General features: G+C 37.9%; 1 protein-coding gene across 1 annotated transcript in view; it reads left to right on the top strand.

Annotated features, from left to right (window-relative positions):
- The window catches only part of WNT3 (Wnt family member 3), a 30,138-nt gene extending 16,932 nt beyond the window's left edge, over positions 1 to 13,206 (top strand). The window contains exons 2-4 of the mRNA XM_026682799.2: positions 6,779 to 7,020; positions 11,346 to 11,611; positions 12,496 to 13,206. Of these exons, the coding sequence (XP_026538584.1) occupies positions 6,779 to 7,020; positions 11,346 to 11,611; positions 12,496 to 12,975 (988 nt within the window). The 3' untranslated portion in view covers positions 12,976 to 13,206. The remainder of the gene's footprint in view (positions 1 to 6,778; positions 7,021 to 11,345; positions 11,612 to 12,495) is intronic.
- Positions 13,207 to 13,269: the final 63 nt, after the last annotated feature.

Raw genomic sequence — 13,269 nt, 5'->3', positions numbered from 1 at the left:
TTGTAGATTCTTTGTCTTGGGATATGGGATATGTGTGAACCAGATCATTTTGCCTACATTGTAATCCATGTGCTTATAATTTGTTTGTAAAAAACACCTTACTGTTTTATTTCAATTCAATCAATGATTCCACTCCATATTATACTAAGCCTTTTTGCTTTGTACTATGTGTGAACCTTCTGTGGCTTGGTAAAACAGATAATGTCTTAGTCATGATCAGCCAGACCATACATATAATCAGGTCAACAAGGTTGGTTTGACCTATTCCTAACTTGTTTTTCAGACATCCATAATATTGCTAACCATACTACTGCAAATATCCTATCAACTTTGGAGTACCTGAGCCATCTGTTTTCTATTTTTGTGTGGTATGCTTTTTTGCCCAAGTATTTGCTAGGAATTGGAGAAAGAACTTAGTGTGTTGAAATGAAATGCCAGTGTGTTTACTGAAAATCAGGAATATGTTATAACCCTTCAGGCTAGCAGATTAAAAGTTATAAGCTTTCACGACCTAATTACATTATGCATCTGATGTTATAGTTACAAAAATATACTAATAAAACATTTAATCTGAAAAGGTGTTACAAAATTTCTTCTGACATATGGCTTCCAAAGACTAATACAGTTATCCTACCATGATATGAATTTATTTATGTCCCACCTTTGTTTTTATAAATAACTCAAATGACAAACATAGATAATGACTCTTCCTTCTCCTATTTTTTCCACAATTACAATCTTGTGAAGTGAATTTGGCTGAGAGCGAGTGACTGGTCCACAGCCACCCAGCTAGTTCTCACACCTAAGGCAGGATTAGTCTACTGGTTTCTATCCTGTTGCCTCAACCATTGTACCAAACTAGCTCTCTGAGTTCCAGGGATTCTTTAATGTAGTATGTTTCTATCTGTGTTCTTGATTTTTCTGTTTCTTTGTTGGAAACCTTGTGTATTATGGAGGATGGAGGGCTAAGTGCTTTGCCTGTTTATAGCTGCATACATGTATTTCCCTCCAAAGGAAGCAAGGAGTAAAAGCAATTCAGAACCAACAATACAAGTGAGTGGAGTTGATAATTTATTATGACTGCATCCCTCCTTTCCTTCAAGAAGCCGCAGGATGCAGTTTTTCAATTTTTTCCCTTGTAGTAATCCTGTGAAACATGCTGAGAGCTAGTGATTCAGGCAAGAAGCTGTGAAGCTAAGCCATTAATTCTACATTACTGATTCTGGTCAAAGGACAGTAAACTTATGATGTTGTATTGGTTCTCAGAGGTGATAGTTCTGGCATGTAAAACATGAAAATGAAATGGAACGATTCATTTTATATTTATGTAGCAAATGGGGAATTACCTGCTGTAATGGCCTGTGAAAGTAATGTTAGGAGACAGGTGGAAAAGGAGCTGCAGATTCGGCAGTGGCCAGACAAGAAATATCTTAGCCCACAGAAGAAATGGGAGCAGAAACAGCATCTCAAAGGGATCCTTTCTAGTTTGCTGGAATTAAGGCAAGGAAGGAGAGAAGGGCTTTCAGATTTGCGTGGCTCTGTTACTGCAACCTTACAATAAAGTTAAGTATTACAATAGTTTTTACGATTTTGGTTACTTGTCTGAACTGCCTGGAAGAGCTGGCACTTGCTCATCCCAGATTAGTGCTGAGAATACTCTGGATAGCCAAAAAACTCTTTCCCGGTAAAAAATCTTTTTGAGTAGAAGTGTAAGATAGGAATAATCAATATGTTTATACTGTAATAGGCACTACATAACATTCTTTGGTCTTTTGGTTTGCTAATAATTGATTTTAATTTTGGATAGCAAAAAAAAAAAAAAAAATAGAAAGTTGCCACTTGCAGATTGGCTGAAAGATAAAGTGTTAATTTCTACCACTTTGTTTTCTAAGAATGCCTTTGGCCCCAATTCTTAGGCAACGATATTACCATTGCTCTCTACTAAATGGATATTTTATGACTGGACATGCTTATGTGGGGGAGCCCTTTAGTGAATAGGCAAGCCCCTCCCTACTAGCAACAAGCATTGGGGACATGGGGTCAAACCTTAAAATTTGTCCAAGAGCCCTCAAACAATTGCATCTCCTTGGTTACCACAAACTCATCTGCATCAAACTTATTTGATAATATTTGGAAATACAAATGCTTGCCAACAGCTGTATTTCTACCCTTTCTTTATAGGGGAGTGATTAATGTTTCTCAATATAAATCAGGCTTATGATATTTTAGTCTTCCACCTGCAAACAAGACTACACATTTCTCTCCAAATGTAGGTGGTGAGATTATTAATTTTCTTTTCTTTAATTATCTCTTTCATTATTTTTCCTATTGTCCTTAGATTCTATGTTTGAATTTAAGACAATGGGTTTAGAGGCCCTTCTCACTATCCATCCATTTGTTCCACAATTGTTAGAAATGCTTTTCGGATTTGGGTGACAGCTCTAAAATCTATGTTGACTAGAGAGGACACAAATTGCAATTCATCACATATCATGAACATCTGGGTAGGAAAGATTGAATCAAAAAATAAAATTGATGAATTTAAATTGATCATAAGTCACAAAGGCTTTCCTAGGTCAGACCATGCAGCACATCGAGGTAATAAAATTCATCTGCAGGTACTAAACCACAGAAACTCAGATTCAGCACTTTTTCTTGGATAGCTCCCTTTGCAAGAAAACTGACCAGCCCAAGGTTTGTTGTTTTTAATTTGTCAATTGCTTACAAGATAATAGGTATAAGTAAAAACATAGTTATGAATACATGGATACATATAAGAAAAATTTAAAAAATATAAAAGAAACAATAGGACAGGGACGGTAGGCACGTTGGTGTGCTTATGCACGCCCCCTACAGGCCGCTTAGGAAAGGGGTGAGGTCAATAGTAGACAGTCTAAGGTTAAAGGTTTTAGGGTTTGGGGAAAAAAAACCACGGAGTCAGGTAGAGTATTCAGGACATTGACCACTCTGTTGCTGAAGTCGTATTTCCTGCAATCAAGTTTGGTGCGATTAACCTTGAGTTTGTATCTATTGTTTGCTATTGTGTTGTTATAGTTGAAGCTGAAGTATTCATTGACAGGTAGGACATTGCAATGTATGATTTTATATACTATATTTAGATCGGACCGAAGGCAGCATAGTTCTAGGTTTTCTAGGTCTAGAATTTCAAGTCTGGTGGCGTAAGGTATTCTGCAATGAGTAGAGGAGTGGAGAACTCTTCTTGTGAAATATTTCTGGATTTTCTCAACTGTGTTAATATCAGATATGTAATGTGGGTTCCAGACTGATGAACTATATTCGAGTATTGGTCTAGCAAATGTTTTGTATGCTCTAGTTATTAGTGTAATATTACCGGAGAAAAAGCTACGCAGGATTAGGTTAACAACTCTTATTGTCTTTTTGGCTATGTAGTTACAGTGGGCTCTAGCACTTAGGTCATTTGAGATGAGTACTCCAAGGTCTTTGACAGAGTTTGGATCATCAACAAGGTTTTGACTATTCAGCCTGTATTTTATTTTCTGATTTTTTTGCCAATATGTAGGACAGAGCATTTATTTGTTGAGATTTGAAGTTGCCATTTGTTTGATTCTGATACATAGTCAAGGTCTTTTTGAAGGGTCGCAGTGTTGTCTGTGGTGTTGAATAGCTTTACATCATCAGCGAAGAGAATGCAGTTGCTCTTGATATGATCACAGAGGTCATTTATGTAGAGTATGAAAAAAGTTGGTCCTAGAACACTGCCTTGGGGGACACCACTGTTGACAGTTATAAACATTCATCCTTTTTAAACAATTAACAAAATGACTTTTTCAAATGTTTAAACACATTATTCATTATGCTCTATATCAGGGGTCTCCAACCTTGGCAACTTTAAGACTTGTGGACTTGGAGCAAAGTTGGCTGAGGAATTCTGGGAGTTGAAGTGCCCAGGTTGGAGAGATCCCTGCTCTATAGGACACCCAAGTACAGCAGGTGTGTTACTATGAACCCACTGGCCATGTAGTTAGGAAAGCAGCACCTTACTAGGATTAAGTATTAATGCCATCAACATACACTGGGGCCTTTAAGGATTAATGATAATATATAGTACAGGTAGTTCTTGACTTACAACAGTTCATTTGGTGACAGTTCGATGTTACAACACTGAAAAAAGTGACTTACCACAATTTTTCATACTTATGTCCATTGCAGCCTTCCCATGATCATGTGATCAAAATTCACACACTTGGTAACTGGTTCATATTTATGACGGTTACAGTGTCCCAGAGTCATATGATCACCTTTTGTGACCTTCTGACAAGCAAAGTCAATGGTGAAGCTAGATTCACTTAACAACCATGTTACTAACTTAACAACTGCAGTGATTCACTTAACAACTGCAGCAAGAATGGTCGTAAAATTGTTTTGCTTATCTATAGAAATTTTGGGCTCAACTGTGGTCATAAGTCGAGGACCACCTGTATGTGTACATGTAGGGGGGTAGAATATTTCCATAGGGAGAGAGGAGAATTTATAGCCCATATTCTGGCAGCAGAAAAGCAGGTGAAGAATATGAAAGTTGGAAGCTGACCATGAATAGAGGCAGTTACACAAGGTTCCTTTGTTCAATAGGGAATGAAGAAGAAAGGGTTAATTTTATTAGATTATCTGATTTTTTTATACAAAACCTATGCCATATTAACTTATTTGTCTTTTTTTAAAAAGAATTCCTGTTATGCTAACTTATTTGCTCGCCCATGTACCACAAGGCCCTCTGTGCATTCGAGAGGATTGGTAGGAGGGACATGCCCTGTTTCACAAATATATTTTTTAAAGTACCACTCATACTACCTAAGCTTTGCCATCATATCCTATGAAATGAATGTGTAATTCTAATATTTTCTGCCTATATCTGTGCAAATAAGCAAATTTAAGAAAGTAAATGAGCCATGGTGGTGCAGTGGTTAGAATGCAGGCTACTTCTGCTGGCTGATGGTTGCCTGCAGTTTGGCAGTTGAAATCTCACCAGGCTCAAGGTTGACTCAGCCTACCATCCTTCTGAGGTGGGTAAAATGAGGACCCAGATTGTTGGGGGCAATATGCTGACTCTGTAAACCTCTTAAGGGGGCTGTAATGCACTGTAAAGCAGTACATAAGTCTAAGTGCTCTTGCTAAAGATCAGCAGATTAATATGTTGATTTCATAGTAAGGCTAAAAAGATAATTTAGTGGTGATAATATTATCCATTGAGAACCAATGAGACATTGTGATTATGGTGTTGGATTAGGGCTGGTAAAAGTCTCTCTTTAGTCATGGGAACTCACTCAGTCTCAGCTCAACCTACCATGCAGAATCCTTGTGGTAGATATAAAATGAAAGGAGATTCTTAGATAAGACACATTTTGTTCCTGGGGAAGAGGCAGAATATAAATCTAACAAATAAAATTGCATTCATTAATGGGACAAACCATAAATCAAAGAAGAGATAACAGTGATCTCATTCAAAAGTAACATCTTATAATTCTTCAGTAATGGTGCCTCCAGGTTTTAAGAAAAATATTTCGAATGATAGAATTTAAGCCATCTAAAAGAGAGGGGAGCACTTTGAACTTTATGCTGTGCTATAATAGAGTTTTGATAATTTGTTTATATAATTGTTTATATAATTTATATAATTATTTTTTGGCATGAACCACTTATGCAGAATTAATGCTTCTCTGACTGTGAAATTCGGCAGGCAGGGCATTGGTATCAAATATAAATTTTATCCCAGCCAAATTGGGATATTTCCACATTAACTCAAGATAGTTTGAGATCAATTCCCAACACATTTAGCCAATGTGGATTGGATAACGCTATTCTAAGTCAGTGGTGTAAAATTAAATGGCAACTTTTCCACAGAATGTGTTTCAAACATATTAACAGAAGCATGGTTTGGGATTTAACACAAGGTAATTCTCTGGCCAAAAATGAAAAAGGTATTGAACAGTCAACAATACAAACCAAATCATACACATATGCTAACATATGCTGTTAGAATTTTTTTCTATGAATATCACTATGAATATTCTGAATATTTTTCTGATTCTTCTGTGGTATCTATAATTACATCTTTAATTTTATATTCCAAATTTAATTTGTCTCTTGTTTTATTTAATTTCTTATTGCTTGTTTCCAATCAACTAGATCAGTTCCTATTTCTCCTTTCCTGTTTTTCATAATTTTCACTTTAAAGAATTTTCAGGGAAAAAATTCAGCAGAATAAATTGTTAATTAATTATCTGCCTACCTCCAATGGGTTACGGTTGCAAAGGCAATGAGTTGTAATCCAGTGTTGAATTCCAGTGTTATTTAATTCAACCAACAGTAAGGAATGATAAGAGCATTTTCAACAGTATATTGAAAACCACATATCGCCTACTTAAATATATTCATTTGAAAAAAGTTAAAAGACAAATGAGATATTTTAAACAAGTTATCCTGGGTCAGTATGTAAATTACCAATTCTATGCTAGAATGCATCTATATTATGCAAAATTAAATCTAACAAATCTTTGAGTAGAAATAGTTGAAGAAGGAAGCATTTGACTGACATAGTTATGGTACAGATAAACCAATTATTTCTGAGTTTAACCCTCTCACCTAATTACTATCTAGAAGAAAATGTGGTAATCATTATATTTTTCAAGGGCAGAATCTATGAATTATGTGAGATCCACTTTGGACAAACATAGGTTGGTGGAAATTGACTTGTTGGAGACCCAGTGCACTTTAGACTGTATCTATTCTCTCCATGCAGGTCCCTTGCATTAGGCCAGCAATATACATCCCTGGGCTCCCAACCAATTCTCTGTGGTTCCATTCCTGGCTTAGTGCCTAAGCAGCTTCGCTTCTGCCGAAACTACATTGAGATCATGCCTAGTGTGGCTGAAGGTGTGAAGTTGGGAATTCAAGAGTGCCAACATCAGTTCCGGGGGAGACGTTGGAATTGCACAACCATTGATGACAGCTTGGCTATTTTTGGGCCTGTTCTAGATAAAGGTATAACACAGGGTATGCTGGGGGTGGGGGAAGAGGAACATTAGGTTATATGTTTTACATGCTGGAAGCATAGTTTCTGTGTTTTCCAAGTATTAGAAATATTGTAGGGTCAGGACTGAAAAAGACTCTGACATTTGGAGAATCAATTCCACCAAAGTAAAAAATTGTTAGATAAGCATAAGAACCCCCCTCCCCCCAAATACATACTGTGATTAGCCATAGTTGACTTGGTTGAATAAGTCATTGTGATTTAATTAATTCTGCATGTTAAATCACAAATATTGGCTTGTAACCCACAAATGGCTTAATACATAATATACTAAAACCAAAGCATTGTATGACATAGTGTAATTTATGAACTCAGACTCTTTTAAAATAGCAATAGTACTTAGACTTATGTACTGCTCCACGGTGCTTTACAGACCTCTCTAAGTGGTTTACAGAGTCAGCATATTGCCCCCAACAAACTGGGTCCTCATTTTACCGAACTCGGAAGAAGGCTGAATCAGCTTTGAGCTGGTGAGACCCAAACTGTCAAACTGCTGGCAGCCGGTGGTCAGCAGAAGTAGCCTGCAGTACTGCATTCTAACCACTGTACCATCCAGGCACTTAAAATAGTTGCATATGTTCATGCTTAGGTCATACTAAAGTCTTAATATGAATTCTATAAATTGAATTCTAATGTTTCATGTGAATTCAGTTCCATATTGTAGTAAATTATACTCCTGAACAAATTAAAGGAAACATATATGTCAGAAAAAAAATTATTAAGAGGATGGTAACATATTCCCAAATATATTTTCAAAGGGAGAAAGAGAAGCCTATTATTCAGTTATTGCACAACCAGAGCCAAGTCTCTCAAAGTAAGTGCAAGTCATAACTCCAAGGTTTCTTTTGTTTGTTTGTTTCTTTTCTTTTCTACAGTGTTTATCTACATTTCCCAAGTGGGAAGCGAGATATCTTAAAATAAAATTGTCCTACTTGTAAGAACTTACCATTTTGTCAGAACTTCATTTCACTTCAGTTGTATTCCAGCAGTTCAAAGAAAATGAATAGAATTGCAAGGCCCAAAGAATGAGGGATTATTATTTTTGCTAAAATTTCTGAGTTTACTGAATATGTTTTCTTCAGACAACTGAGAAAATTACTGAAAAGGGTGTTTTTTTAAAAAAGTGGGATTTTAACACAGAAATTGATCACGATCTAGAACACTATAATGTGCTATATATAAAGCAATGGAAAAGATAGCAATAATTTTTATAGACATGGCAATACCTGGGGTGGGTAGAAGAACAGAGGAAAAAGACCTGGAAAAATGTAAACTATAGAGCTCTGATGATAGAAATGGGTAAATTCGCTTAATTAAGCAAATGTTTATGACAACTAAATATTTTGGTTTTATCAATTGTGAATTAAAAAAAAATATTTTGAATGAGCACACATTACATTTTATGATGTTACTTGGATAATTCTTATGTTCCTGGCTGGAACTCAAATTCCAAATATGTGATTCTCTTTGTTAGTTCTTTGAATAAAATCTATCTCGACTTTCAATCACTAAATAAACATATTCATATTAGTTTTTTTGGCAAAATCATGTAAGCACTAAGTACTTACATTTTTTCAGAAGCATTATTAAATGATTTACTTGTTTACACACACACCAACACCTACTCAGTGTTTTGACTTCTGGCGACTGCTTAGGGAAATTTTCTTGGTAAGCTTTTCCAAAAAATGGCTTGTCATTTCCTCCTTCCTATATGAAGAGTGAGTGACTGGACCAACCAGCTGGCTTTTGGCCTAAGATGGGACTAAAATGCACAATCTCCCAGTTTCTAGGCCAATGCCTTAACCATTACAACAAAATGGCTGTCAAGTCGATTCATTTCAAACATTTAAAAAACAGAACTTCTTTAGAATAATCACATCCAGGAACTATTATGTATAACATCATTATGTGAATGTTGCTATTTACAAGATCTGAGGTAGTAAATTAACTATATTTAATAGACATACATTACTTGTTTTGTTTTGGCTGAATGAATAAGGAGCTCCAATTTAGTTACATTCTTTTCATTAAGACAAGGCTCCATCTGATCTGGAAAGCAATGCAGTAAGAATTATTCTGTGCTTTGAATCCAGAAAGAAAAGGCTGAGCAACGCGTCCTCCTTAGTACACTAATAGCTGATTGGCATCTAAGAACTAACTGTTTGGATGACTTGCTTTTCACTAAAAGGGTAAATTTATTTTAGTGTGGAGGTGCAGATTAATATGCATATATTTCTCAGTGCAATAAAGTTATGTTGATATAACTAAACAACACAAATCCTTGAATGCACATGTGACTTATTTTTCCTGTGTGATGATTTGTTTTGTATAGGGCAACCGGCAAATATGTGAGCCCTACACAAGATTCTCTCCTCAGAAAATGCTCAGCCTAAGAAAATAAAAAGACAGGTGAAAGGGTTGAGGTGTGGGTGGGGTGTGTAAAAAAAAAAAAAACTTGGGTCATATGGTATGCAGGGAAGTTAAAATGTGTAACCTATTTTTACAGATAATTGTTTTAGAATTCCATAGCAAATTGAGGAAAGGAGCCTGCCCACATTTCTGTGGAACAAATAAGTACAACAAAACCTGTATCTCGAGGGCCTCTGTATTTTGAGGAGACTGCTTGGCTTTGCAGGCTGCAAATGGCCTACAGCATTGTGATAACCCAGCAGTGTTTTTCAGCTGTGACACAGATGACAAATTTGCATTTAAAGAGGAGCTGGGATCTAAATGGCAGAGATTTCAAGGCAGCACAGTCGGTGGGGAGGGAGAGAAAATGAGCTTATGGGCAAGAGAAAAGAGCTAAGCTGCAATCCCCACTGTGCACCAGAGCAAGGGATATCATTCCTGGCCTCGAACTGCTTCACAACCCTGCACCATTCACACGCCCTTTGGCCACTTAGAGCTCAGGAGGGGAGAAACAGCATTAGAGGACTCAATAGAGATTTCCGAGCCTGACTGGTGGGCTCTCAGGGGGATGGCAGGGCAGGGTGAGCACAGGCCCCGTTGCCAAGGGGTGGCCGCAGAGAATGCCAGCATGGGCACCATCGCGCCTGGCGGAAACATTCCACATTATGTGGGTAATACAGTGTGACACTCCACAAACAATGGCAAATCGAGTGTCCCAGCAGGTAACAGGGTCTGGATAGGAGGCTATGACAGTGAAGTTCTGTCAAGAGTCCCTAATCCACCCAAGCTCGGCTCCCCCCTTGCCCCCTTGATGCCTCTGAGAACTTCGGTTTTATCACTGAGAAACCTCTCCCAGCCATCACTAGCCCCCTCTTCCCATCTAAGAGAGAATTCCAGGGTATAATTGACAGGGGGGCAGTGGGATGGGGGTTGATCCTTCCATATACACAGGCTCCAGGAGAGTTTTGAATTACCCACTCTGGGTAATTCCCACTCTGAAGATAGCATCCCAGATCCAGTTACTCTGGTTCATTCCCAATCCTAAAGCTCTGCCTAATGAAAAACAGAGTCACATTCTCCCATTACTCTTCCTTTTCAGAGCAGAAGAACCATTTACCTCACTGGAGCCTCCCCGTGGCATTGCTGCATTACTTATTGTCCTGTTCAAACCTTCATTGAGAACAATTATTTAAATTATAAACGCCACTTTTCGACACTTATTTTAAAAACTAACCTCAAAGGGCCAGAAGACTCTTCAAAACCAAGTCAGAATGGGCAGAATGATAGCCATTGTCTTCTCCTTTTTCTTCTCTTCCTCTTTTAAAGGGGCGCTTCTTCTGATTTATGACTTGGGCTCCGGCTTAATGCAATGTGTCAAGTCAACTCAGCTAATACTTTATTAAAATTAATGAAACGACAAAGCCAGACAAAAATATAAAAGCAACGTCTACACACACATTTAATGTTGGGGTGTAAATGACTGATCCAGTTATTTGCAGAAGACTGTTTATTGTTCTGTTTTGCACAGAACATATTCACTGGGTCATCTTACCCATATACTAACCTTGGTGCTCTGTTATAATACCATCTTTGCTACATAAGAGCTTCAATTGGTCCAGGAAAAAAGTAATTTTCATGTCTGAAATAAGCAAGACAATTGCTACATTCTGTTCAATAGCAATGGCTGTGAGGATCACTTAAGTGTAATGCTGAACTTAACCTAGGACTTCTGGTGCTATATAGTTATAAATTGAATTACTTTATCTTTTAATTGTTCATATTCCCATATTTTTTGTTATACCATGGAATGGTTTTGATCATTGAGTGCTAGTAAATAAATTGGGTCTTTCCACCCTCTCTTTTGCAGCCACCCGAGAATCAGCTTTTGTGCACGCCATTGCCTCTGCTGGTGTGGCATTTGCTGTCACACGCTCATGTGCTGAAGGTACTTCCACCATTTGTGGCTGTGACTCACACCATAAGGGACCACCTGGCGAAGGATGGAAATGGGGAGGCTGCAGTGAAGATGCTGACTTTGGGGTGCTTGTCTCACGAGAGTTTGCAGATGCCCGAGAAAACCGTCCAGATGCTCGCTCTGCCATGAACAGGCACAATAATGAAGCTGGAAGAACAGTGAGTGGCTCCCCTCTTTATATTCTTCTGAAAAAAAAATCCTTTTTTTGCCCTGCATTTCTGGGGATTCACTGCTGGAAAGTTGGCTAGCCCAAGAACCCAAATCTCAGCAGCCCTCTGATCCAGACTAAAGCACTGTTGATGGCTTCATTCAATGGACAGATAGAGACTTCTTCCTCTTTTCTCCTTATCAGCTGCAGCCACTCAAGGCTTGTCATTCAATCATCTTCTTCCCCTTGTCACCCATGGCTCATGGCCCATCAAGAAACAGAGAGAAAACACATAAAACCCTCTGCCCTGAGGGCAACTGTATGCCCATAGTGCTTTCTAAGTAGTAGTATTATCTGGAGATTAGGAAAAAGAAGGTAGATAGATGTGTATTTGATGGCTCAGGCAAGCGGACTATCCAGTTAAAGAGATCAATTACATTTTGGCTGATCCAAATTCCTGAGGCATTTGCTTAAACTATCATGATAAAAGAATGATTGCCTGCATTTCCAGGCAGGTTGTAGTGACTACAATTTCCATCACCCCTTGTCAACACAGCCATGCTGTCTGATGAAGATTTGAGTTTTAACACTTTCTAGATGGCATGTACTTGGAGAAGGATGCATTTTTTTATTATGTTCCTAAATTCATGCTATCCCAATTCATTATAAATTCTTAAAATAACATAGTTCTGTTTAAGAACTATGCAATATCCTAACAGCATGATTAACAATCATTGGTTAAACTAAAGTTACTTCTCTAGAAGAAAGGACAGGTATGTTTGTCTTTTTATTGGCAGGTCAAAAGGCTATAAGGACAAAATTGTTCTAATGAAAATTGTATAGAAGAAATCCTAAAAGCTTGACCCGCCTGATTTTTTTTGTTTTCTTTTGCAGACTATCTTGGATCACATGCATTTAAAATGCAAATGCCATGGCTTGTCTGGCAGCTGTGAGGTTAAAACATGCTGGTGGGCCCAGCCAGACTTCCGGGCCATTGGTGACTACTTGAAGGACAAGTATGACAGTGCTTCAGAGATGGTGGTAGAGAAGCATCGGGAATCCCGTGGTTGGGTGGAGACACTGCGTGCCAAGTATGCCCTCTTTAAGCCACCAACAGAGCGTGACTTGGTCTATTACGAGAATTCACCCAATTTCTGTGAACCCAACCCTGAGACTGGGTCATTTGGTACAAGGGACAGGATGTGCAATGTGACCTCACATGGGATTGATGGGTGTGATTTACTCTGCTGTGGCCGTGGCCATAACACTAGGACAGAGAAAAGGAAAGAGAAATGCCATTGCATCTTCCACTGGTGCTGTTATGTCAGCTGCCAGGAATGCATTCGTGTTTATGATGTTCATACCTGCAAATAAAAAAAAAAAAAAGGTATGTGTGGGGTAAAGGATTACCTAGAGCAAAATAGGTATTTTGTTGTTGTTGCAATAGTAGGTAAAGAGTATGAGAGGGAAAGTTTCCAGTTTGAAGTTCACCTCCATCCTAAGCAATCTTAAATAGCAGGCAGTATGGACATGTCTCACACATGAAACATTTGTGAAGATTCCTGTGCTGTCATTATATGAAATGCCCAGGAAATACAAAATGCTCTGTAAGAGCACTCATTATTAAATAAAATCTTGCATGAATTTTAATGCAATGAATTTAGAACT

This window comes from Notechis scutatus, chromosome Z, assembly GCF_049901735.1.
Source record: "Notechis scutatus isolate UNSWTSFEM ecotype Mainland chromosome Z, rNotScu1.2, whole genome shotgun sequence".
NCBI lineage: Eukaryota > Metazoa > Chordata > Lepidosauria > Squamata > Elapidae > Notechis > Notechis scutatus.
This window is presented reverse-complemented; position numbering and strand designations above follow the sequence as displayed.